The following is a 24,426-nucleotide window of genomic DNA, read 5'->3' as shown; positions in this document are numbered from 1 at the left end:
CTCTCACTCCTTAATTGCTATTTGGATTTTAAATCTTATTTCTAACTATTGAATACAATTAAACCCATTTTAAAAGAATATCTGGCATTATACTACCAATCCTTGCCCTGCCTTAGTGATTTAGGCTTTTAAGAGTCCAAGTTTCATCAGTTACCACCTCTGCACCGCCCTGTTCCGGAAAGCAGAAGTGTTGGCTGGAAGTAGATTCTTAAGGTTTATTTCAAAAGGGGAGGAGCAAATCTCAGAACCTGGCCACCACCACTAAGTGCAAATTCCTCACTTGTTAAATATTCCTTCTCCTGTCTCTTCCCCACCTTCCTTACTCCTTTTCTTTCTGGAACTCTGGCTCCTAACCCTAGCCCTCCCTTATGCTCTAGGACCATCGGATGGTGTGATTTTAGAATCCATTCTCCCTTGATTACCTCTCCTCCCTCCAGCTCTCCAGCCCTATATGACTAATTCTGACAGAAAACACCTTGGCGTTTAGAGTTTCCACAGCCAGCATAGCTCTTCCCGGAGGAGATGGGAAACAGCTGTTCGCCTGTCCCTGGAGACAAAGAAAAGGATGCTCCTGCAGCAATAAACTGCCAAGGGGTGTGTAGGGTGAGGGTAGGGAAGAGGGCAAATTCCTCCTCTCTACACTCTTACTGTGAAGAAAGATCCGTATGACTTTGGTAATGAGTGTTAATTGGGACTAAACCCTTCCTAGTACCACTAAAAACAGCACCAGCACTGTTTGTAAAGGCAGGATTTAAAACATTTTTTTAATTAAAAAAAAAGAAGAATTTGGCCGCATAACCACAATACGGATTCTCTTAAGAAGAGTAACATTTAGCAGGACCATTTACCAGCACAGTGCCCAGCACGAATATCATACCGTGCGGCACAACTGTGATTAGACAAAAGTCGGTGGCCGATGAAGCGCGGATTTGATTGACGGCAACAGTGACCTCGGTTCAGGTATGCCGCCCTCGTGCGGTTGGACGCGTGTTCATCGCTAACATTTTGTTGGTTAAAGTGATACCTGAACGATCCTATTTCACACATGCCGCAGTGGACCTCCACAAGGAAACAAGGAGGGTACCGCTCTAATGCGCCGATTCACAGAGCCCTGAGACCTTGTCGCTGGGCGGTGGCGATGCCACACCTCTGGTCATCACCTCTTCTCCAGAGAAGGGTGTCGGCCCCTGTGCTGGCATCCGCACTGCGAGTGGCTGGCGCCCCAGTCCAGGCTACGCCTGGAGGCAGCGGCGGGCGGCCCCGCTCACCTCCAGGTATCCGCTCGCGGGCCCGGAAGAACTGGTGCAGGGAGGCTCGAACAAAGCCCGCAGGCATTGTCATCGCGGGCTCCTGTAAGGTTGCCTGGACGACCAGACTCGGCCCCACCCACAGCGGCTTGGCAGCCTAGGGCAGTCAGGTACCAGGCAGAAAATGGAAGAGCCTCCAGAAGAAGTTCCGGCAGAATCCTTGGAAGTCGAAAGCAAAGCCAAGTCCTCAAATGACAGCCACACAGACAGCCAGGAAGACAACAGGCAGAAACAAGATGAAGTGGAGACAGATGACCAGACTGATCACAAAACAGCTGACCAGGCTGTCCAAGGAGTGTCTGGCCTGGCTGAACCCAACAAATTTAGTCAAGCTGACCCCAAACTGTATGAAAACATTGGAGAAAGAACATCTGATCAGGCTGACCTCAAAGCATCCGACTATTTTAATGCTATCGATGGTAGAGCATCTGATCAGGTTAACCGAAGAATGTCAGAACAGATGGACAGCAAGGCATCTAGCCAAGCTGATGGGGTCGAGACTGAACAGGTTGACAGCCAGATGTCTGCTCTGCCTGAACAAGATACCTCTGAACAAATTGAACAAAGGACTTCAGAACAGATTGATCACAGGACGTCCAGCCTAGCTGAGAGAAGATCTTCTGAACAGACTGACCGTAAACCATCTGTCCCATCCGTACAAATAGCCTCTGAGCAGATTGACCACAGAACGTCCCACCCAACTGACCAAAGAACTCAACAGATTGAAAGTAGATTGTCTGGCCTGGTTGAGCGAAAATCTTCTGAACAGATTGACCATAGATTGTCTGTCCATGCTGACCACAGAGCATTGGTAAGGACTACCAGCGAAGTGTCTGACCAAGTGACTAAACCAGCTGAATACCAAGCTGCTGACCCTGCTGATCACCTTAAAATTGACAAGGCTGACCACAGTGTATCTGACTTAATGGACAAAGAGTATGACTACACAGAAGACAACGTGTTTGACTATGGAGAACATAGCCAGTCTGATAACAGAATGTTTGCAGATTTTGGCAACATCAGGGAAGACAAAGAAGATGACTTCAGAGTACAACCCTGCAAATTTGAGCCTAGCCAGACAGACAGCAACGTATCCAACGTTTCCCTTGAAACTGACACCGAAAGTGTAACCGATCTGCAAGCATTCAACCCATTTGATGACAGATCGATCGGTCACTTGCAAGAAAAAGACTTAACCTATTCCCCAAAATTTCCCTCCATTTCATCCAAATTGGATTACATCATCAGTCAGGAAAAAACTCAAGCCACAGAAATCAAGCCTGTAAGTTAAAGGGGCATTTGATACCCACCTGGGAAGTTAGAGGCCAAGCCTGGGGCCTGTAGTGGTGACATGGGAGAGTGGGGGGAGGGCACATACTGTGGTGAGTAGCATTCAGGAAGGACAGGAGAAGGGTGGGAAATAATGAGATGTGTTGCCTTCTCTGCTACGCTAAGTAAGGCAATTCAGGAAGGAGCAATGAACCAGGATTCAGGAGACTGGGTTTCAAGTCCTGGTTCTGCTGCTAACACTGGGACACTAAGTCATTTCCCCTCTCTGGGCTTCTACTAAAGGAAAGGAATTTGGAGTCAATTGGAGATCTCTGTGAAGGGGAAAGTATTTGAAGTAGCTTGGAGATGTCTAAGGTACCTCCCAGGACTTGGGGTGCATTGGATCAACCAGGTCTCTCATAATAATGTGCCTTTACTCCAATTCCTGGTGTTCAGATCCCATCAGTATCAGCTTCCACTGATCAGAGCAACAATGACAACAAAACTTCCTGGAGATTTTTTATTTATTTAAGACCCTTTGGGGGGATATTGTTATTTCAGGATGATAGTTCAGAAATCCAAGAAAGAAGGAGTTCTCAGGCATACAACAAACCTTATAGGAAGCAGTTTCCTCCCCTAATATATGAAGATCCTTATTACTTTGCACTACAATACATGGAGAAACACCACATTCTGCAAATATTCCAGGTAAACCTCTCAATCCCTTTCTTTAATTGTGAGCTTTACAGAAATTATAATGTAAAAAACAAACTTTGACCTGGCTTTCCAGTGGTACAAGAAAGGGCCTTTGCTAAAGAGATATGATCTCATTGAGAAGTCAGTAAGTGCATTAAGATGTATTAATCAATACATAGTAAATGATAAACACCAAATGATTGTTACCATAGTATGAAGTCCTTCAGAGGAATTAGAGAGCTGGTAGATTAGTTGCTAGGGAAAAACTTGGCCAAGGGTTAAAGTTTGAGCCAGACTAGGAAGGAAGGACAAAACATTGACAATTGAAAAGGAGAGAAAAAGACTTCACAGGCAGGAAAATAATACTTTCAGAAGATGACCAACTTGTGACCATCTAAGAAACCACATTCTTTAGGGGAAAAAAGAAGTAGTTAAAATTTGCTTCTGATTCTTGAAATTACAAATTTTATTGCCTCAGGATATAGGGTGGGAAACTTTAAATTATGACATTCATGGGCCAGTATAGAATTATATTACCATATTTATAAAATTTTTGCTGTTTTGTGGGTTGTTTTTGTTTCTGTTTTCCTGACATGTGTGTTTTTATGTTAATATTACCCGGCAAGGCACATGTACATGTATAATAACATATATACATGAAGTAACTTTGAAGTTAGAAAGTTGTAGATAAGAATGGCCCACCTCAAATGAAAACATTTAAACTGGAAAATTTTAATTGTAAAGAAGCAGAATATAGAGGAAAGAGCACAAATTTTATAATCTGTTAGCTCAGGGCTCCACTCTAACTTTGCCACTTGTCATCTTTGTGATTTAGGGGAAATTATTTAACTGCTGTGAATCCCAGTTTCCTCATACAAAGTGGGGATACGTGGAATTTACTTTATTAAGCCTGCTCTGTGCCCTTTTTTCTTAAAATGTCCTTTAATGGGACAATGTTAGTGGCTGGGTTTCCTAGCTTTAATCAAAGAACTACTAATTATTAAACTGAAGGGTTAAAGTTGTAGAAAGTAGAATTCTAATCATTCTGTAAGTAATTTTCCTCATCTGTCAAGAAAAAAATAATGCTTATTTATTGAACATTGTTATAAGAAAAATTAATTATAAATATGTCTTTAATAGAAACATGTATGAAATAATTGATTGACATGGGTGCACTAAAGAGACCAGAATATTTCATACCTGAGATTTGCCCTATTGTTATTCCCTGCAAATGAAAATTCTGCTTACTTTATTATAGTATTTTGAGTTATTCAACAACAACAAAAAAGTCTGGAAGTGAGTCCCTGTAGTTTTTTTTATATGCTTTCTCATTTATTATTATAAACACTGAACATCATTTTCACCTTTTAGGATCAAATGCCTCAGAAGGAAAGTTCTATGTAAAATCATAGTGTTTTAAAAATTGTATTCAATAATTTTTTCTTTGACTAGTTTTCAAAGAAAGTAATTTATTGATTTCCCAGTCTATTAAAGTCACAATTCTCAAAACAAAAACTTTCTCCAAAACTTTCTCACTACCTATTTGATCTTGGAAACTAGAAAAATATCCATTACTACTTATTACTAAATTTTTATTCCTCCACATTTTACCTTAATTTGCCTAAAACTATCAGTAATAAGAAAGTAATTTGTGGATAGAGATGACTTTCTTTAACATGCTATGATAGATTAACGCAAAACATTGCTTCAGGTATAACCTGACCGCAGAACTTTAGCTCAGAACCATAATGCGATGCGTTACTCTCTCTCTCTCAGCAGATCACTGAATCTTTAGTCTACGAAAGGCCAGCGGACCCCCTGAATTTTATGCTCTGCCAGGTATGGAATAGGAGAAAAAGGACCACCTTTTTATTCTGTTTATTGTGAAATATAGCACACATACAAGTGTACAGGACATGGACAACTCAGTGAATTATCATGAAGTGAGCATACCAGTAACTACCATTCAAGTTAAAAAAAATTCAAATATTACTAGCATCAGAGAAACCCCCTTTCTTTCTGTCATGGTTATTGCTCCCCACAAAGGGACTGTTACTCTGACTTTTATGGTAATGACATTCTCACTTTTCTTTATAATTTTATTATGAAATATGAATCATGAAACACTTTGGTTTAGCCTTGTCGGTTATTATTTATTTGTTTCTTTGTTTGTTTGTTTTAGTGGTTAAGAGCATGGCTTCTACAGCCAAACTGCTTAATTTTTTTAAACTTACTTTTCATTTTTAATATTTATACAATTTTTAAAGTTTACTTTCCATTTACAAAATCTTAGCTATATTTCCTGTGTTGTACAATACATCCCTGAGCTTGTCTTGTCTTACACCCAGTAGTTTGAACCTCCCTCTCCTCCACCTCTCTGCTGTCTCTCCCCGCTCCTCACTGGTAACCACTAGTTTGTTCTCTGTATCTGTGCAGACTTGTCAGCTTTTTAGACTTTATATAAAGGGAACCATGTAGTAGGGGTTCATTTGTTCATTCTTTTGCTCAAAGTTATGTCTGTGAGATTAATCCATGCTGTTGTGTGTGACTGTGGTTCATTCATTTTCATTACCGTTGTAGTATTCATTGGATGCAATGCCACAATTTATCCATTTTAGTTGGATGTGGACATTCAGGCTATTTCCAGCTTAGAGCTATTATAAAAATTTTTCCTGGGAACTTTCATGTGCATGTCTGTTGGTGCACATATACACATATTTCTCTTGGGTAAATACCCACAATAGTGGTTGCTGGATCGTAGGGTATGTGTTTGCTCAGCTCTAGTAGATTATTTCAAAAGATTTTCCAAAGCGATTGTACAATACTCCCACCAGTAAGCAGGGTATGTTAGAGTCCTTGTTGTCTTAACGTCCTTACTGCTTGCATCCAACACTTAGTGTTACCAGTCTTTTCAGCATTTCAATGGATGAATAGTAATCAATCATTGCAGATTGAACTTGTTTTTCCTGAGTACTGAGGCAGTTGCATACTTTTTCATTTGTTTTTGGCCATTTGGAAATACTTCTTTTCTATTGTATTGTCTTTTTTTATTCATTTGTAACAGTTTTCTATATATTCTGGTTTTGAGCTCTTTGTTGACTTATTTGTTGCACGTATTTTCTCCCACTCTCTGCCTTCCTGTTTCATCTCTTAAAGGTATCTTTAATGAACAGAAATTCTTAATTTTTATTTAGTCAGATTTAATAACCTTTTTATTTCTGATTAGTCCTTCAGGTGTCCTATTTTAGAAGTCTCTCCTTAGTCCAATCTCCTGACCATAGTCCCTATATTATCTTGTTTGTGAAGGGTTTTTTTGTTTGTTTTTTATTTTTTTTAATTTTATTTGTTTTTTGTCTTTTACGTTTATATCCAATCAGTCTGGAATTGATTTTGTGTAGGATGTGAGGTGGGGTCGAGTTTCATTTTCTTCCAAGCAGACATCCAATTAACCAAGCACCTTATATAAAAAGACAGTACTCTTTATTTGATTCCTATAGTATATTTGCCAATCTTCGCTCCACTACAAGAATTTCTTAATTAGAATGCCTTATAATAAGTGTTAATATCTAACAGAGCAAGTTCTTACATTTTATTCTTCTTTTAAAATATCTTGGATGTCCTTAAGCCTCTGCTTTTGCATATCAGTATTTAGAATTATTTGTCAAGTTACACAAACACACACACACACACACACGCTAGCACACATTGATGGGATTCTTATTGGGATTACATTGGCTCTGCTGATCAATTTGGGGAGAAGTGACAGCTTAAAACAATGAGTTTTATTCTCTCCATTTATCTAGGTCTTTAATTTCTTCCAGTACAGTTGTCATTTGCATAAAGGTTTTATATATCTTTTGATAGACTTATTCATAGGTATTTTATAATTTTGATGCTATTATAAATAGAAACTTACACAATTTCAGGCTCTAATTTCTAGCATATAGAAATGAAGCTCATTTTTGTTGATCTTATATGCAGTAACCTTATTAAACTCAATTTATTAATTCTAATTATGCATTTGTAGATACTTTGGGTGTTTCTACATATATAATCATATCATTTGCAAATAGTGACAATTTTATTTGACCTTTCCAAACCTTATACTTTTCTTTCCTTTTGTCACATACATTATATGTATCTTCTCTTTGCCCCTTTGGATCCACCTTCCCCTCTTCCTTATCCTGCAAAGAAACTAATCTGGACTAGATCAGTAAGTTCTATTTCTTCTGACTCCCAGTTGGGTTAAGACAGTGGGAAACCCTGGAGGAAGCCTGGAAGGAGGAAAGAGGATGAGGTCAGTTTTATTTCCCTGTCCTTTTCCCCATAATCTATCTGTCCTGAGTTGTCTGGAAGTCACTGCTTCTCTCAAGGCATCTTACTTCATATAAATCTTCACTTCTGGATTATAGTAATTTCCTTGCCTCTTGACCTTCACTCCTAAGGTTAGTTCTACTTTTACCAGCTCTGGATTATTACATTATCTCCTGTGACTACCTTATGCCTAGTTATTTTTAAATAACCCCTTTTTAAAATAAACTCCCATTGAATTTTTTCTATTTTGAAAGTGCCATCCATCTCCTGTTGGAACACTGGCTGATACAGTACACTGGTTAGGGATCACCAGTAGAGTTAATGCTGAATAGAAGTAGCTACAGTGGTTCACCTTGCTGGCTCTCAAGCTTAAAAAAAAAAAAGTCCTATTTAATCATTAAGTATAAATGTTTGCTGTGTTTTATGAATACTATTAATCATATTAGGGAAGGTCTTATCTAGTTTGTTTTCTGAGAGTTTTTATTATGAATTATTAAAGTTTATCAGATTATTTTTCTATATCCATTGGGATGATTGTATGATTTTTCTCCCTTCTGTTAATGTGGTGAAATATATTTATTTTCATTTTTTAAATTTTATAAACATACATACAGAAAATTACACACATCAAACTGTACAACTTGACTAATTATCACTGATGAAATAGAGCCATGAAACCACCAGCCAGATCAAAAGACTGAAAATTACCAGCTCCTCAGAATCCCACATAGTGCCTGTTTCCAATCGCTACCCTTTCTCTTCCACAAAACAATCACTATTCTGACTTCTAAATTAGTTTGACTTTTTAAAATTTTATGTAAGTGGAATCAGATAATACTATTTGGGGGCTGATTTCTTTTGAGCAAAAGTATGTTTGTGAGATTCCTTTATCTTGTGCATATTTTTCATTTCTTTTCATTTCTGTATTCTATGGTAGACATTTGGCTGTTTCTAGCTTTTTTGGTTGTTATAAATAATACTGCAGTGAACACTCGTGTACTTATCAGGTGGTGCACATGTGCATGCACTTCTATCCAGAAATAGGTTATTGACATAAGTTCAGCTTTATACAACAGCTGCCCAAAAGCTTTCTGAAGTACTTAGATCAGTTTACAGTCCCACTTAAAACGGTATTATTGTAGTTTTCTTCATGTTTCTTGTTCTGTGCTGCTTGGAACTTCTAAGAACCGTGGGCTTCTGGTTTTCAGCATATTTTGAAATTTGTCAGCTATTATTCTTCAAACATTTTTCTGTCCCAGCCCTCTCCTCTGGGAGCTCCAGTTACACGTATGTTGGGCCAGTTGAAGTTGTCTCACAGCTCTCTGATGATCTGATGTTAATTTTTTTAAATTCTTTTTTCCCTCTCCATATATCATTTTGAATGTTTTCTACTGTTACGTCTTCAAGTTTACTGATTTTTTCTTCTGTAGTGTGTAAAGTACCATTAATAATAACATGCCAGTGTATTTTTCATTGCATACATTATAATTTTTGTAGTTTTCATCCCTAGTAGTTTAGTTTGTATCTTTTCTATAATGTTAATATCTCTACTTTTTGAACATAGAGAATACAGTCATAATAACTTCTCATTTTCCTGCTTGTTCATATGCCTAATACTTTTTAATTGAGATATAATTTGACATGTAACATTGTAGTAAGTGTATGCCTGGTAATTTTTGATATGTGCAATTATGCATCTTACCTTAGCAGGTGCTGGATATTTTTGTATTCATGTAAATATTCTTGGACTTTATTTTGGGACCCAGCTAATTTACTTGGAAACAATGTGATCCTTTCTGATTTAGCTTTTAAGATTTTCTTCGAGTAAAGCAGAGCAGTGTTCCATCTAGAGCTAATTATTCCCCACTACTGAGGCAAGGCTTTTGAGTATCCTACCCAATGCTCCATGATTCATGAGGCTTTTTAGTTTGACAGTGAACTGGCTTGGTTCTTTCCATGACCTCAGATAGTTTCCTCGCACATAGGCATTGATCTGTTCACAGGGGATTACTTGAAGGAGACCTTCTGCAGATTCCAGAGTTCTTTCTGTGAGGTTCTCTCCTCTCTGGCGCTCTGTCCTATGAACTACAGCTGCCTTGGTTTCCCCAGGGCCTCAGCTCTATTTCCTTAACTCAGGGGTCTTTAGTGTTCCTCTTGGGTTCACCTTCCCTACAGAGAGGCCAGGAAATTTTATGGACAGTAGGCTGGAGCAACCATGAGGCTCACTTTATTTCTCTCCTGTTTCTCACAGAGCACTGTCCTTTGTTGCCTGATACCACTATCTTAAAAACCAGTGTTTCTTAGATGTTCTCCATTTTTCAGTTGTTTCACGCAAGAGGGAAATCTGGTCACTCTTAGAAGAAACAGAAGCTCCAGATCTTTGTATTTTATTGCTTTTCATCTGTTTTGAAAATTTTTCAGCCAGTATTTTTTCACATATTGCTTCTATCCCTTTTTTCCTCTCTTCCCCTTCAGAGAACATAATATTTGCCTGGAGATTCCTTTTTTATTTATTTTTAAATGTTCTTCACTGACAGACATTTCAAACATATGCAAAAATAGAGAATAGTGTATTTACCCTCCATGTGCTCATTCCTCCTATTTAGTAACTGTCATCACATAGCCTATCTTATTTGATATATGCTTTATCCCCATTCCTCCTCCCCAGATTATCTTGAAGCAAATCCCAGTTATAATTTCATTTGTAAATATTTCAGTATGTAACTCTTAAAAATAAGGACTTTAAAAAAAATCTAACCACAGTACTATGATGATCTAAAATATTTTCAGTGATCCTTTAATATCAAGTAATAAATCACTGTTTGTATTTCACCAGTTGTCTACTTTTTGTTGTTTCTAACTGGATCAAAATAAGGTCCATACATTTTTACTGGTTGATTAACATCCTAGATAAAGTTTCACCCTTAATTTCCCTCTCTCTCTCTCTCTCCCTCAACAGTATTTTTTACTGAAGTAACCAGGTCATTTGTCCTGAAGTTTCCCAGTCTGAGTTTTGCTTATTATTTTCCAGTGATGTCATTTAACATGATCTTCTGAACCCTATATTTTCTGTAAATTGCCAAAGTTATATTTAATGGTTTCTTTAAACTCAGATTTTTTTTTTTTTGTCTTGAAAAGATTGCTTCACACTGCTCTTGTCTTTCTCCATCAGTTGGTGCACAATGACCCAGCCATTGATGACTTTTTGTGCTATAAGCTGTTATTAATGATCATTTCCTGATCCATTAATTCATTAGGGATTGCAAAATGGTAGTATTCTAAATTTATCATTCTTTTTCCATTTATTAGCCATAATACATCTCATCAACTATGTGGTTACCCTAAGGAACAGATTACATAGGAAAACAGGATAAATGCTTTACCCTTTCTCTTTACTTACCAGCTTTCAGAATTAAAATCTTTCATAGAATTGTCTGAAGAAAACAAATGTTTTTATTATTATTATCAATTCATAGATTTAAATGTACTGTATGTATTTCAGTCCCCTTGCACTTATTCTTGTTGACGCTCAGGTTTTCCCATTTGAGGCCAATGGAAATGTTTTGAGGATGACTCCTAGCACTTTTAACACTCCTTGTCATCTTTGATCACTGCATTATGTTGTGCTATAACAAGATGTTCCAGAAATAACTTCTACTTTTCCTGTCTCAAACCTGAAAGCACCCATTTCTTCTCATCAAATTTTGCTTCATCAATCTTTTTTATTTTAGCTCTTCTAGTAGTATTGTAGTTTTAATGTGCCTTTCCCTGATAAATATAAATATTGAACAGCTTTTCATATATAATTGGCCATTCATATATCTCCTCTTGTGAAGTGGATGTTCAAGTCATCTATCCACTTTTAAGCTGGGCTGTTGTTTTCTTGTATTGAGCTGTAAGGTTTTTTTATATATATTCTGGATAGATCAGTCTGTTATCAGATAAATATATGGCAAATATTTTTTCTCATTATGTAGTTTTCCTTTGATTTTTCTTTACAATGTCTTTCAAAGAGCAAACACTTTCAATTTTCATAAAATACAATTCATCAGCTTTTCCTTTTTAGAGTTTTTGCCTTTTAAGTCCTATCTAAGAAGTCTTTCCTAACACAAGTCACAAAGGTATTCTCCTATGTTTTCTTCTAGGAGATATAACATCTTCACTTTAATACTTAGGTCTATGATCCATATGGATTTATTTTTTGTGTATGGAGTTGTCTTAATTTTCTTTTGACGCTATAACAAATTATTATAAACTTAGTGGCTTAAATCAACACTATTTCTTATAGTTCGGTGGGTCAGAAGTTTGATACAGGTCTACCCATCCTAAAATCAGGGTGATGGCAGGCCAGGCTGTGTACCTTTCTGGAGGCTCTAAGGGGAGAATTCATTTCCTACTTTTGGGGGTTATCAGCAGAATTCAGTTCTGTGTTTGTAGGCCCAAAATCCCATTACCTGCTGGCTGTAAGCTGAGGGCCACTCCCAATTTCTAGTGGCCACTGTATTCCTTGGCTCATAGTCTCCTTTCTGCATCTTCAAAGCCAACAACAGGTTGAGTCTCTCATGTGTGAGTTGCGCTCTCATAATCAATCTAGCTGGAGATTAATCACTTTTTTGCTCTTGTCAAAGAACCAGATTTTGGCTTTGTTGATATTCTCTATTATTTTTTCAATTGCATTGCTTTTTGCACTTATCTTTATTATCTCCTTTCCTCTTCCTAATTTTGGTTAACTTTACTCTTTTTTTCTAGCTTCTTAAAGTAAAACCTTAGATAATTTATTTTAGACCTTTCTTCTTTTCTCATGTAGACATTTAAAAATGTGTTTCCCTCTAGGCACTGCTTTAGTTTTATCACACATATTTTGATATGTTATCTCTTTATTATCATTCAATTCAAAATATTTTCTAACTTCCCTTGAGATTCCTTCTTTGACCAGCTATTTATTTAGAAGTGTGTTGTTTAATTTCCGAATACTTGAGGGGTTTCTATATATGTTATTGTTATTGACTTCCAGTTTAATTTTGTCATGCTGGGTACAATTTCAATCTTTTTCAAGCTATTGAAACTTTGTAGCCCAGTGTTGGTCCATATTGGTTAATATATAATGTTCACTTTATAAGAACATGTATTCTGTTGTTCTTGATGTAGTGTTCTACGAATGTCAGTTAGATCGAGGAGATTGATAATGTTGTTCAAATCTTGCACATCTTTCCTGATATTTTTGTTTAGTTCTTTCCATTGCTGTGAAAGGGGTGTTTAAATATTCTACTATCATTGTGGAATTAGCTACTCTCCCTCTAATTCTGTTAATTTTCCCTTTATGTATTGTAAAACTGTTATTAGGCACATGAACATTTATGTTCATTATGTCTTCCTGATTAATTGACTCTTTTATCATTATGAGATGTCTGTCTTTATCCTTGGTAATATTCTTAGTCTTGAAGTCTACTTTTTTGGATTTTAATGTAACCAGTCCAGGTTTTATATCTTACAGTTTACTTGGTATATCTTTTTTCATCCATTTATTTTCACCTGTGTTTTATATTATAAAGTATGTCTCTTGTAGGTACCACATATTTGGGTCTTACTTTCTTATATTTTCTAAAAAAAACCTCTGCTTTTTAATTGAACCATTTAGAAGAGGAGTTGGCAAACTTAGACCACTGGTTTTTAAATGGCCTGAAAGTTGAGAAAGAATTTACATTTTTAAAGTAGTTGAAGAAGGAGAAGGAGGAGAGGGAAGGAGAAGGAGGAAGAAGAAAAAGATGGGGATGAAGAGGAGGAGGAAAAGGGGAAAAGTGAAAGACAGGGAAAGGAAAGGGAGACTCAGCAGCAGTGATGGAGACAGTACATGTCCTCCAATTCCTAAAATACGTATTATCCAGCTCTTTTCAGAAAAAGTTTGCCAACCTCTGGTTTAGACCATTCACATTTAACTTAATTATCAATATGGTTGAATTTAGATCTCTCAGTTTGTTGTTCATTTTCTGTTTGTCTCTGGTTTTTATTCCTTTGTTGCCCTTTTATTGCCTTCTTTGGGATTCTTTTAATAATTTTAATATTCTACTTTGTATCTATTGACTTTTTAGCTATACTTATTATTTTTAGTGATTACTCTAGGGGGTTACAATATGTATCCCTAATCTCTCACAGTATAAAGTTAATATTTGTTTCACTCCACCAAAAAAGGAAGCCTTATAATCATATTGGTCCCTTTACTCCTATCCACTGTCCTTTATGTTAAACTTGTCAAATGTATCACTTTCTACATAAGTGAAAATCCCCACAAGAGAACAGTATAATCTTAAAAGGCTTTAAATATTCATATGTATTTTAAAGAACATAAAAGGAAAACATAATCTTTTATATCTATCCAGATTTCTATTTTTGATGTTCTTCATTCATTTGTGAATTTCTAAGTTTCTCTCTGAAGTCATTTCTCTTCAACCTGAAACAAATCCTTTAGCATTTATTGTGTTGCAGGACTGCTGGTAATGAACACTCTTAGTTTTCTTTTATCTGAAAATGTATTACACATCCATTCCTGTAGGGCATTTTTGGTAGATATAAAGTTACTGACTTTTCAGTCAAGCAAGATGACTAAGCTCTAAAGATCTACTGCACTCGTTGTACCCATAATGTACGCTTAAATTTTTGTTAAGAGGGTAGATCGCATATTAAATGTTCTTAACAGTGTTAAATTGACTCTCCCCCCACCCCTAGACACTGGCTCGTAAAGATGTGGTTTCACTACTTTCTGGTCTTCCTAGTTTCTAGTGAGACGTCCACAGTCATCCAGACTGATAGTCCCCTCTGTGTAATATGTCGTTTTTCTGGCTGCTTTCATGATCTCTTGTTCTTTAGTTTCCAGGGGTTTTTAATCATGATGCTCATTGGAACATACTTATTTGGGGATTAGCTTAGCTTCTTGAATCTATAAATTTATGTCTCCCACCAAATTTTGGAAGTTGTTTGCCAGAATTTCTTCAGATATTTTCCTGCTCCATTCTCTTTCCTTCTTGTCTTTTCAAGACTCAAATTAACTTTATAATAGACATTTTTATATTATTCCACAGATCCCTGAAGTTCTCTTCATTTTTTTTTTTTCACGTTTTCTCTCTCTTCATCAAATAACTCCTTGACTCTGGCCTTATGTTTTAGATGTCTGTCTTAAAAACAGCATATATTATAATTTTTAATCATTATTCAAATTTGACAAGCTTTTAATTGGAGCATTTAGTCCCTTTATATTTGATGGTATTAAAGATATATTTGGGTTTGAATCAATTGTCCTACCACATGCTGTCTATTTGTCCTGCCTGTCTGTTCTGTTTCTTTTACTCTACTTTTTGCCTTATTTTATTGCTCCAGTTTTCTCTCTGTTAGTTTAGAAGTTATACTCTCTTAAATCTTTTTGTTTGTTTCACATTTGGGTGATTTTTAAAAATTAATGTACTTTATTTTTAGAAAAGTTTTACCTTTACAGAAAAATTGAGCCGGAAGTACAGTGAGCTCCCCTTTACTCCTTTCCCTTTCCCCCTTTTCCCAGCCCTGGTTTCCTCTGTCATGACCATCTTGCATTAGTGTGTACATTTGTTACAGTTGATCAGTATGATACACATTATTAACTAAAGTCCATGGTTTACATAAAGTTTCTTTGTGTTATACATTCTATAGATTTTGATAAATGTATATGATATGTATCTATAATTACTGTATTATAAAAAATAAGGTCACTGCCCTAACAATAATTAACAATTTTAATGACTCTCCTAGACATTACAACACATATTCTTGACTTATCAAAGTCTAAATTATTTGTACCAAGTCAGTACAAGGACTTTTGTATTTTAAATGTCTACATATTTTAACAAGATATGGTAATTCCATGTGGATCAAAATGGCAAGTGGAAAAAATTCTTTTTCATTCTTCTCAGGTACAGGAAATGATAAAAAACAGAAAGAAACATGATTCCTACAAAGAATGACTCTCTCAACATTGTTTACAAATATCAGTGTCAACATTGTGTTCTGCTTCTCATTCTGAAAAATTGTTTTTGAATGATCATTGGTAGTGACTCTTCCTAAATATGCTCTTTTTTTTAAGTGAAAATCTACAGAGTGTATCTGTAAAATTCACATAAGTTATAGAGACTTCTGGCTAATCATACAAAAATATACACATATATACTTATCCATGCATTGATATTCCAATACTTATTTCTCCAAAGCACTGAACAGTAACAAGTTCACAAATCCCAAAGAGGATCAAGAAAAGAATATTAGCAATTTATATGCGATTCCCCAAAGCATACAAATCTATCACGTCTCAAAGATGTTTACAAAATTTTCAATCAGAAAATATGTGGAAAATAGTTTATAACAGCACTTTTTTTCTCTCTTAATGGAAGAAAATTGTTGTAAAATCTCTTTTCTTGTTTCTTAACACCTCCAACATATTTTTACTATTTTCCTCTTTGACCCTGCCTGTTATATTCTGACACCAGTGGTTGTGACTTAATCTGTTCCTTGGAACAGTCCTCTTCTGATTTTTAACCTACAGAAAAACTCAAACATGTTATACTACTCTGTACACACCTGTGGGAGAGGCAGAATGTCACTTCCTTATTAACTTTATCCTCTGAAGAGTGTCTACACTGTGTGGAATGTGTAACCAGTCCAACTGGTATTTAAAAGCAAAAAGCCTTAACATGGTCTGCCTGGTATGAGAGTATCTGCCCAGCAATCGTAACTGAGATGATCATCTGATACTACTTTTGTGAGCTGAACCTTTCATTTCATTTCTATTTGAACATTAAAAGAAACTCGATTCTTGACATTGTTTCACTGGTGACTTGGTGTGGTTATGTGGTTGCATTCCAATGCACTAAGCTTCAGTCTGAACACATGCACAAATCCCTTTTTCATACCTAAATTCCATTTCTAATCATTATACTTTCAAAATCTTTGCTTATAACATCAAAGCTTAGTTAGTTTTTCCTTCAGTTGTCCACCAAATGTGCATGTGCTCAGACTCAATAAACGTTCTCCACACAGATAAGCAGTCTTTCTGTTGACTGTGGGCTGGCAAAACTAGGTGAAAGCTGATAAATTTGCAGTGGACCTTTGGGAAAATGCTGAGTGACGTGACTACAGTTATAATTAATCAGTTTGTTGAATAAAATAACCCAAATATTGAAAGGCCAACAATATTATTAGTGATCAAAAACTTGAATGTTATTAGTAACATCTGAAATTTAGTTCACTGGTTTTCAGCTCTAATACCAGATAGCATTAATATGTTTCTAAAAGCAGAACACCTCAAACTTGGCCACTCCAGCCACTTCAGCCTTTCTCATTGGTATTCTGTGATGCATTTCACAGCTGTCATTTTGACCTTTCACAATGAGGCGGTGGACCAGAGGGGATGGGCTTGGTATGGTCCAGTGATACTGTCTCAACGTGATTTTGATTGAAATTGAAACGTGATCTTGATTGAAAGAAGGGAGAAAATGGAGATCTGGCTCCCTCTCGGTGACTCAGGCTCTCTACTAAAAGGGCTGCCTAGTGCAGAAATCAATCAGCGAAAAGTATATTCAGTTCTCAGTCCTTAAGTGGTAGAAAGTAGTCCGGGCCAGGAGTAAACATGAAAGGTGAGACTCTAGGTGGAGTTGGCAGTCAACTCAAAGAGGAAGAGGCATCTCAGAGTAAGCCTTTTCAGACTGAAACTGACAGAGGACATGGATGGACACTGGAATAAAAATATAATGGGGAATGAAAGCTTCAGTGTCAGAACAAGCAGAGATCAGAAGATATGATCTCCCTTGAAGGCACCCCCCAAGAAGGAGTGATTCCTATAGATACATGTGTGAGTGTCTCAAATGTTGTTAAATGAGATAACATATAAAAGCACTTACGGAAGTGCTTTTAATAGTATTATCTACAATATTGATGCTAGATTTTACCTGAGCAATCCTGGTGACCCTCCATCACTGCATTCCCCAGCCACCCTGATACCCTCACCATAAGAGAAAGTAAAGCTACTGGAACACTTTTCCTGGGCATATATCCCTTCCCCTCTTCCATTTAAAGAATAAACATGACATCATTTGTCATTAGGGAAACAAAAATCAAAACCATGATGAGACGCCACTTCACACCCACTAGGATGGCTGTAATCAAAGAAACAGATAATAACAAGTGTTGACAAGGCTGTGAAGAAATTAGAGTATTTCTACTGCTAGTGGGAATGTAAAATGGTGCAGCTGCTTTGAAATACAGTTTGGCAATTCTTAAAAAAGTTAAATATTATCATATCACCCAGCATTTCAACACCTAGTTACAAACTTAAGACAATTGGAAATATGTGGCCATACAAAAACTTGCACAAAAAATTTGCAGAGCAGTGTTCATAATAACACAAAAGTGGAAAATACACAAATGCCCATCAAGTGATGGATGGATTTTTAACATGTGATAATTGACAGATGAATGGATTGAAAATATAGTTTACATATGCAATAGAATGTTATTTAGCCTTAAAAAGGAATGAAATTCTGACATATGCTACAAGGATGAAGCTTGAGGATATTATGCTAGGTGAAACAAGCCAGTCACAAAAGGACAAATATTGCATGATTCTACTCCTACAAGGTAGCTAAAGTAGTCACATTCCTAGAGACAAAGTAGAATGGCGGTTATCAGGGACTAGGGGAGCGGAAAATGGGGAGCTGTTTAATAGGTATAGAGTTTCAGTTTTACAAAATGGAGAAAGTCTGGAGATCTGTTGTACAACAATGTGAACATACTTTACTGAACTGCACCCTTAAAAATAGTTAAGATGGTAAGTATCATGCTTTTTACCACAATTTTTAAAAGTTAAAAATGAAAAAGGTTATGTATACTCATGTGATGGAATATTGTTTGATAATGAAAAGGAATGAAGTACTGATATAGGACTATGACTTGGATAAACCTTGGAAGCATTCTGTGAAGTGAAAGAAGCCAGACACAAAAGGCCACATGTTATATGATCCCATTTGTGTGAAATGTCCGGAAAAGGCAAATCCATAGAGACAGACAGAGAGCAGATGAGTGGTTGCCAGGGGCAGGGGAGGAGGAATGGGGACCGAATGCTGTGAGTATGAGGTTTCCTTTGGGGGTGACGAAAATCTTCCGAAATTAGAGAGTGGTGGTGGTTGCACAACTCTGACCAGCCTAAAAAGCACTAAACTGTACCCTTCAAAAGGGTGACTTTCATGGTATATGAATTCTATGTGTCAATAAAGCTATTTTTAAAAAATTAATGTGGAGACTAGTATTTTTAAGTTCACTGTATGAACAGAGGAAAGTGAAGGAGAAACAGAAACAGAATCAGAAACAAAAGAAACTGGAATACCTGAGCCTTCAAGGAGAATTATCCTCCTGTTCCCCACATTCTTTACAAATTCCCTAGTTTTACTCTTTGGCCTTTTGTACACGCTTTATTTTCTTTTAAATTAGCCTCTTGTTATTTCATATGTGTGTACGTACGTTTGTGCATGTGTTTCCAGCTTTACTGAAATACAAGTTTAAGGCGTATAATGTAATAATTTGATATATACCTGTATACATATTATGTGTGTATATATACAAATGTACATATATACATGTGTATGTACATATATGTATATATATAAGTTTAAGGTGTACAATGTAATGATTTGACATATATATATATATGTATATTTGGGGAAATGCTTTCCACGATAAAGCCTATTATTTCTTGTCTAACTCATTCTGTTTTACTCACCCAGTCTCCTCCACGTACCTTATTTTGCTCTTATGTCATCAACGTTTTTGTTAACACAATACCAACCTATCTAGTCTTGTGAATAAGAAGTTGTGAGTACATAAGCATCATTGTCTCTTGATGTTTTTGTGCTCACATGCGTCTAGTTTTGTGTATGGGGTGCAGGCAAGTATGGTTCCAGATGGCTGTGTAGCTGTGCTTGAATCTTCGTGCCAATGATGGGACTGGAAACATGGTAAGGCTAAAACTCAGACAAAGAGAATTGTGATTTTATGAGTGGCAAACAATATTAGCGTGCCAGCGCCTTATTAGGCTCTCAAAAAGCTATTTTTTTCCTTGTAGTATTGGCAGAATTTGCAACAAACTAACACCAGATAGACAATGGTAGTGTGTGGCCTATTATTGTGAACAGAGAGGATTCCAATAGGCAGAGTTCAGTAATCTGCCTAATTTTGTGTTTTAATGTTTTTGAAAAAGCAAAAGCAGTCCTCCTCAAATTCCATTAAAATTGCAGTAAATATTTACAAAAAGAAGCAGACCCATTTTAATACTCAAAACAGTAGGAAGAGAAACCAGAGATTTTTATGATTTCTGAAGACAGAGAGCAGCTGGGGCAGCAATGATGGATAAACTGGAGCAGACTCCTGTCCTCGGAACCCACAGAGGCAGTGAGGCGCAGGGGGATGCTCTCCGGGCAGTTCCTCGGACAGCCCCAAGTGCAGCGTGGGCAGGTACGCGGGACAGCAGGGAGCTGTGAGTAACAAAGGACTCCTCCTTTCTCATGACCTTTACACTCTATTTCAGTTGCCTACCACCAGAGCCACACCTTGTCAACACCAAAATCACCCCACAATGAAGTCATGCGTGGAGTCAAATTACACTTACAGAAATCATACTGACCCTGGACAATTTTACAGAGAAGTTTTGTATCAAATGTTTACAATGAGAAAAAAGTGGGGATAATTGTCCAACCACAGATTGATCAGATAAATTGTGACATATCCATGCAATGAAATTCTATGCATCCAATTAATGTTGCTGTAATTATTGTTTAATTATTTGGATGACTATAGTTGGATCTACCCCATATCATGCAACAACATACATATACATATATAACTATATACTATTTACATATATAGAGTTAAACATAGAAAAGAGACAGACTGAAAGAAAAGAACAGGAAAATAGGAAATCTTAAATTAGAAAGCCCTTTTTAAGCATCATGCCAAAGGCGGACGTTATTAAGAATATTTATATCATTGAAAAAAATTTTTTTTAATCTATGAAAAATGTTAGCAAAAAGGCAAATGATTAATAGAGAGTAATATTTGCAGTGAACATGGCAGGTCAATAGCCTAAACATGTAGTAAGTTCCCACAAACCAACTCCTAAAATTACAAATACCCCCAGTCAAAAAAGAGAGCCAAGAACATAAACGGGAAACTTACTGAAGAAAACATGTAAGTAGCCAAAGGTGTTTAAAAAAAAAAAAGACACCAATTCAATATTTTTATAAACAAAAATTTATGGATGATACCTAATGTGGCCTAAAGTGCAGAGAAATGGGCACTTTTTCACACTGCTGTGGGGGTTATGCATTTTACAGCCACTCTGGAATGCAACATGATAATACAAATCCAAAAACCTTAGAATGAACATGCCCTTTAGTCAGAAATTCTAATTCTAGGAATTTGTATGAAGAAAATAATGAGTTGTGCTTAAAATTTTCTGTACGAGAATATTCTCCACAGCGTTATTTATAATATTGAAGAACTGAAAAATCTGAATTTTCAACCTGAAGGATTTAATAAGTACATAATAGGATATTCATACGGTGGGATACAATACATCCATTAAAATGATGCTGAAGAAAAGTCCCATAGGGAAATGTCTGTACTGTATTGTAAGTCAAAATAACTGGTGTAGAAGACTGTAAGTATGATCCCAATTACTTGGGAGGAAATGCAAAAAAGAAAGATTGAAAATGCCATGAGGGTAAGGATTTTGTCTGTTTCATTCTGTTAGTACTGTACCTGACACGTAATCATACCTCAGATAGCTCTTAAAGGGATGATTCTACACCAAAATGCTTCTTGGGTTTATCACTGAGTAAGCAAGTACAGTGATTTTTATTTTCTATGATGAATATACATTCATTTGGTAATCAGAATAGAACAATGAATGTTGTTTTTAAGGCAGAGAACAATTTAGGGCAATACTTAAAGAAATGCAGATACCTTCCTGTAATTGACATTTTGGTCACACACTTGTGGCTCTTCTCAAGCACTATTTAATGCAATAATTTCCTGACCCCACCTCCACCCCCAACCACCAGGACTGAGTAGATCTAACTTACCCTAAACCTCTCGAATCAGAAATTCATTCATTCATTTGAAACTATTCTAGTTTTGGTGAAGAAGCAAGAGCAGCAGAAGAAAGACAACAAATAAATAAACAAGGTAATATCCAAGTGTGAGTATTTTTCAAAGGAAATAAAACATGATTATATGAGAGAAAGTAACTGGTGTGGAGAGGGCAGAGTCCTTTAGGGAGGGACATAAGGAAAGTCTTCTCAGAGGAAGCAAGAGCTGATCTGCACTTGAAGGATGATAAGGAGTCAGCCCTGGGAACCACCAAGAGAAATGGATTTCCACTAACAGGAATAGCAAGTGCAAAGGCCCTGTGGTCAGGGCATATGTACATAGGGTGCAAGTAGTACCTCATGAAGTTGAAGAAGAATACATGGCAACTTGAAAGTCATGGTGAGGAGTTTGGACCTTATGCTGAGTGCAAAGAGAACCACTGGACTCTCTTAAACTGAGGAACAACAAAGTCTGATTTATTGTCTTAAAAGCTCTCAGAACAGTTCTGATTAAGAGGGTAGCTTTAAATTGCATACAGAAACTTCTTTCCCCAAGTCTAATAAAATAAACAAAAACTTTAAAAAACCAAAAGCCTATATACTTAGTAAATATCAAATTAAGAGAGGCCACGACGAATTCACTGTTCTTCAAAAGCTGATGGCCAGGGAAAGAAAAAAATGTTTCCAGGGGAAAAGAAAGGAAATACAGCTGTATTTGTAAGGAGACAAAGGTCTAGAATTCTTACTATTACCATTAAATCCAGACAGAGACATTTTATTTCTTTTGAACTTCCTACCAGGAAGTAGCGGGAATGAATGACGGTTGTGGGGGCTGACTCTCAACGGAAGTGCCGTTCCAGAGCTAGATTCTGAGCTGGGAACTGGACCCGAGCCCTGGAGTCTTCTATGTAATTGGTCAGGCCACGGATGGGGAGAGACAGCAATGGGAACTGAGAAGGAACAACCAGAGAGTAGAAGCACAGAGAGAAGATGGGATAATGGAATCCAGAAGAGGAAAGCAGTACCAGAAGGATGGAGCCATCAGCTCTGTCGACTGCTGCTGAGTGACTGAGGGAAATGGAGGCAAAGCAGTCTGTTCCTAAACAACCTAACCTGTTCCAGGGATGGTCCTGACCTATGAGAACTCCCGAAGCTACTGATTAAGGTACTCAGTAAATTCTGACATTCCTGCGATGACTCATCAGCAATACTAGCCTAAATAAACTGCTCTGCGTCTCTCTGTGGTATGTTACTCAGCCATAGAAAGAAACACTTCTTTTGTTCAGATGTGGATGATGCTGTGTATGACACATGGCAGCTCCAGAGGAAAGGAGAAAAGACACAGGAGGGAAGGGAGGGGAGGAAGAAATTCACTGGACATCATCAAGTAATTGATCCCTCTCTCTATGTCTGAATTTCTCCCCATCTCTTTGTTTCCAGACCTCTGGCCCCTTCTGAGACTTTGGGCCAACTCAGTGTGAGCACTTCTGGGACAATTACTCCCCCTGTAAATACAGTGTATGCCAGTTATAGAAACAGAACTACACATGGCCCTGGACAGAGAAGTGCGTGCCAGTGGGACTCAGCAGTCAGAACAGCAGCGAGGCCTATTAATGCACAAAAGCAGAATGAAAGATCGAATCACACCAACAAAAACAAATCAAACCAAAGTCAAAACCAAAGCCCTGAGTGTGTGTTCGAGGAAAGCCCAGACCTACGAGGAATCCAGGGGAGTGGTGAGCTGAGCCCTGTCAAGGTACTTCCATCTGTCAGAATCACACATTCCAAAGTAGCCGAAATCTACTGGCTGAGTTTCCTGTTACTTCCGGCCTCCGTGAGGCAGGCTCAGGCAGCATCAGGCTCAGCCCATGTGAGATGCCTTCTCCCAATCACAGACCACCCTTCCCTGGTCCCCACAGCTCAAAGGGCTGGTGCAAGGTAGAAAAGCACCTCAGGCCAGAGCAGCAGCGTGCAGAGCAGGCCGGCCCAGTGCCACCAGGAGGAGGAGAGGGAACGGTGAGTAGACCCCTTCCCGGGGCAGGGAAGATAACTGCACTCTCAGGGGTTGGGTTGCTTTCCTGTGAGGGGAGCTAGCTGAGTGCAAGGGAGAGGGGAAGATGTTAATTTCCTGATGAATATGACCTGTCATTTTCTGTAGTTTAGGATATTGTGAGTGTTCTGTTCTCTTTTACTTTAAACTGTACAGACTGCTTTTTTAACCCCTTCAGTATTGTCCTGTTCTCAGAACTGAGATAGTTCTCCTGGGGGGTGTTATTCATCCATCCTGATGATCACCTTACAGAAAGGCCAAGAAAAATCCAAAAGCCTTGTGAAAACTTTAATCTCCTGAGTAAATCCCAGATAGACAGACACCTTCGTGGACCCTCAGTTTCCTTGTAGAGTCCGAAAAGCAAAAGAAAAATTAAGGAAACAGGTCACGACATTTCTTAAGAATCTGTCCCTTAGCCTAGCAGAGAAGAAGTGCCTTAGTCTTCTTGCCAGATGTCATCTGGTCCTGCCAACTCGTAATGGGATTTGTAAGGCAATTTACCGGTGTTTCTCCTCTGAAGCAATTCTGCTTAATAAATGTTGAAAAGATCAACAAATTAGCTTCATCTATACAATGTTATTTTCACATAACTTATTTTTACTCTTTTCCAGAGTAAAAATACCAGATCAGACCT

At 37.3% G+C, this 24,426-nt stretch overlaps 2 protein-coding genes across 2 annotated transcripts in view; both read left to right on the top strand.

Moving 5' to 3' along the window:
- The first annotated feature begins 1,431 nt into the window (after window positions 1–1,431).
- The window catches only part of TEX55 (testis expressed 55), a 26,233-nt gene continuing 3,238 nt past the window's right edge, over window positions 1,432–24,426 (top strand). The window contains exons 1-3 of the mRNA XM_031466461.2: window positions 1,432–2,589; window positions 3,138–3,284; window positions 5,052–5,111. Of these exons, the coding sequence (XP_031322321.2) occupies window positions 1,432–2,589; window positions 3,138–3,284; window positions 5,052–5,111 (1,365 nt within the window). The remainder of the gene's footprint in view (window positions 2,590–3,137; window positions 3,285–5,051; window positions 5,112–24,426) is intronic.
- Window positions 23,655–24,426, top strand: part of UPK1B (uroplakin 1B) — a 25,756-nt gene continuing 24,984 nt past the window's right edge. The window contains exon 1 of the mRNA XM_010981589.3: window positions 23,655–23,758. The gene's annotated coding sequence lies outside the window, so the exon portion shown is untranslated. The remainder of the gene's footprint in view (window positions 23,759–24,426) is intronic.

Source organism: Camelus dromedarius, chromosome 2 (assembly GCF_036321535.1).
Source record: "Camelus dromedarius isolate mCamDro1 chromosome 2, mCamDro1.pat, whole genome shotgun sequence".
Classification (NCBI taxonomy): Eukaryota; Metazoa; Chordata; class Mammalia; order Artiodactyla; family Camelidae; genus Camelus; species Camelus dromedarius.
The sequence above is the reverse complement of the archived record's forward strand: the minus strand, read 5'-3'. Positions and strand labels throughout refer to the sequence as shown.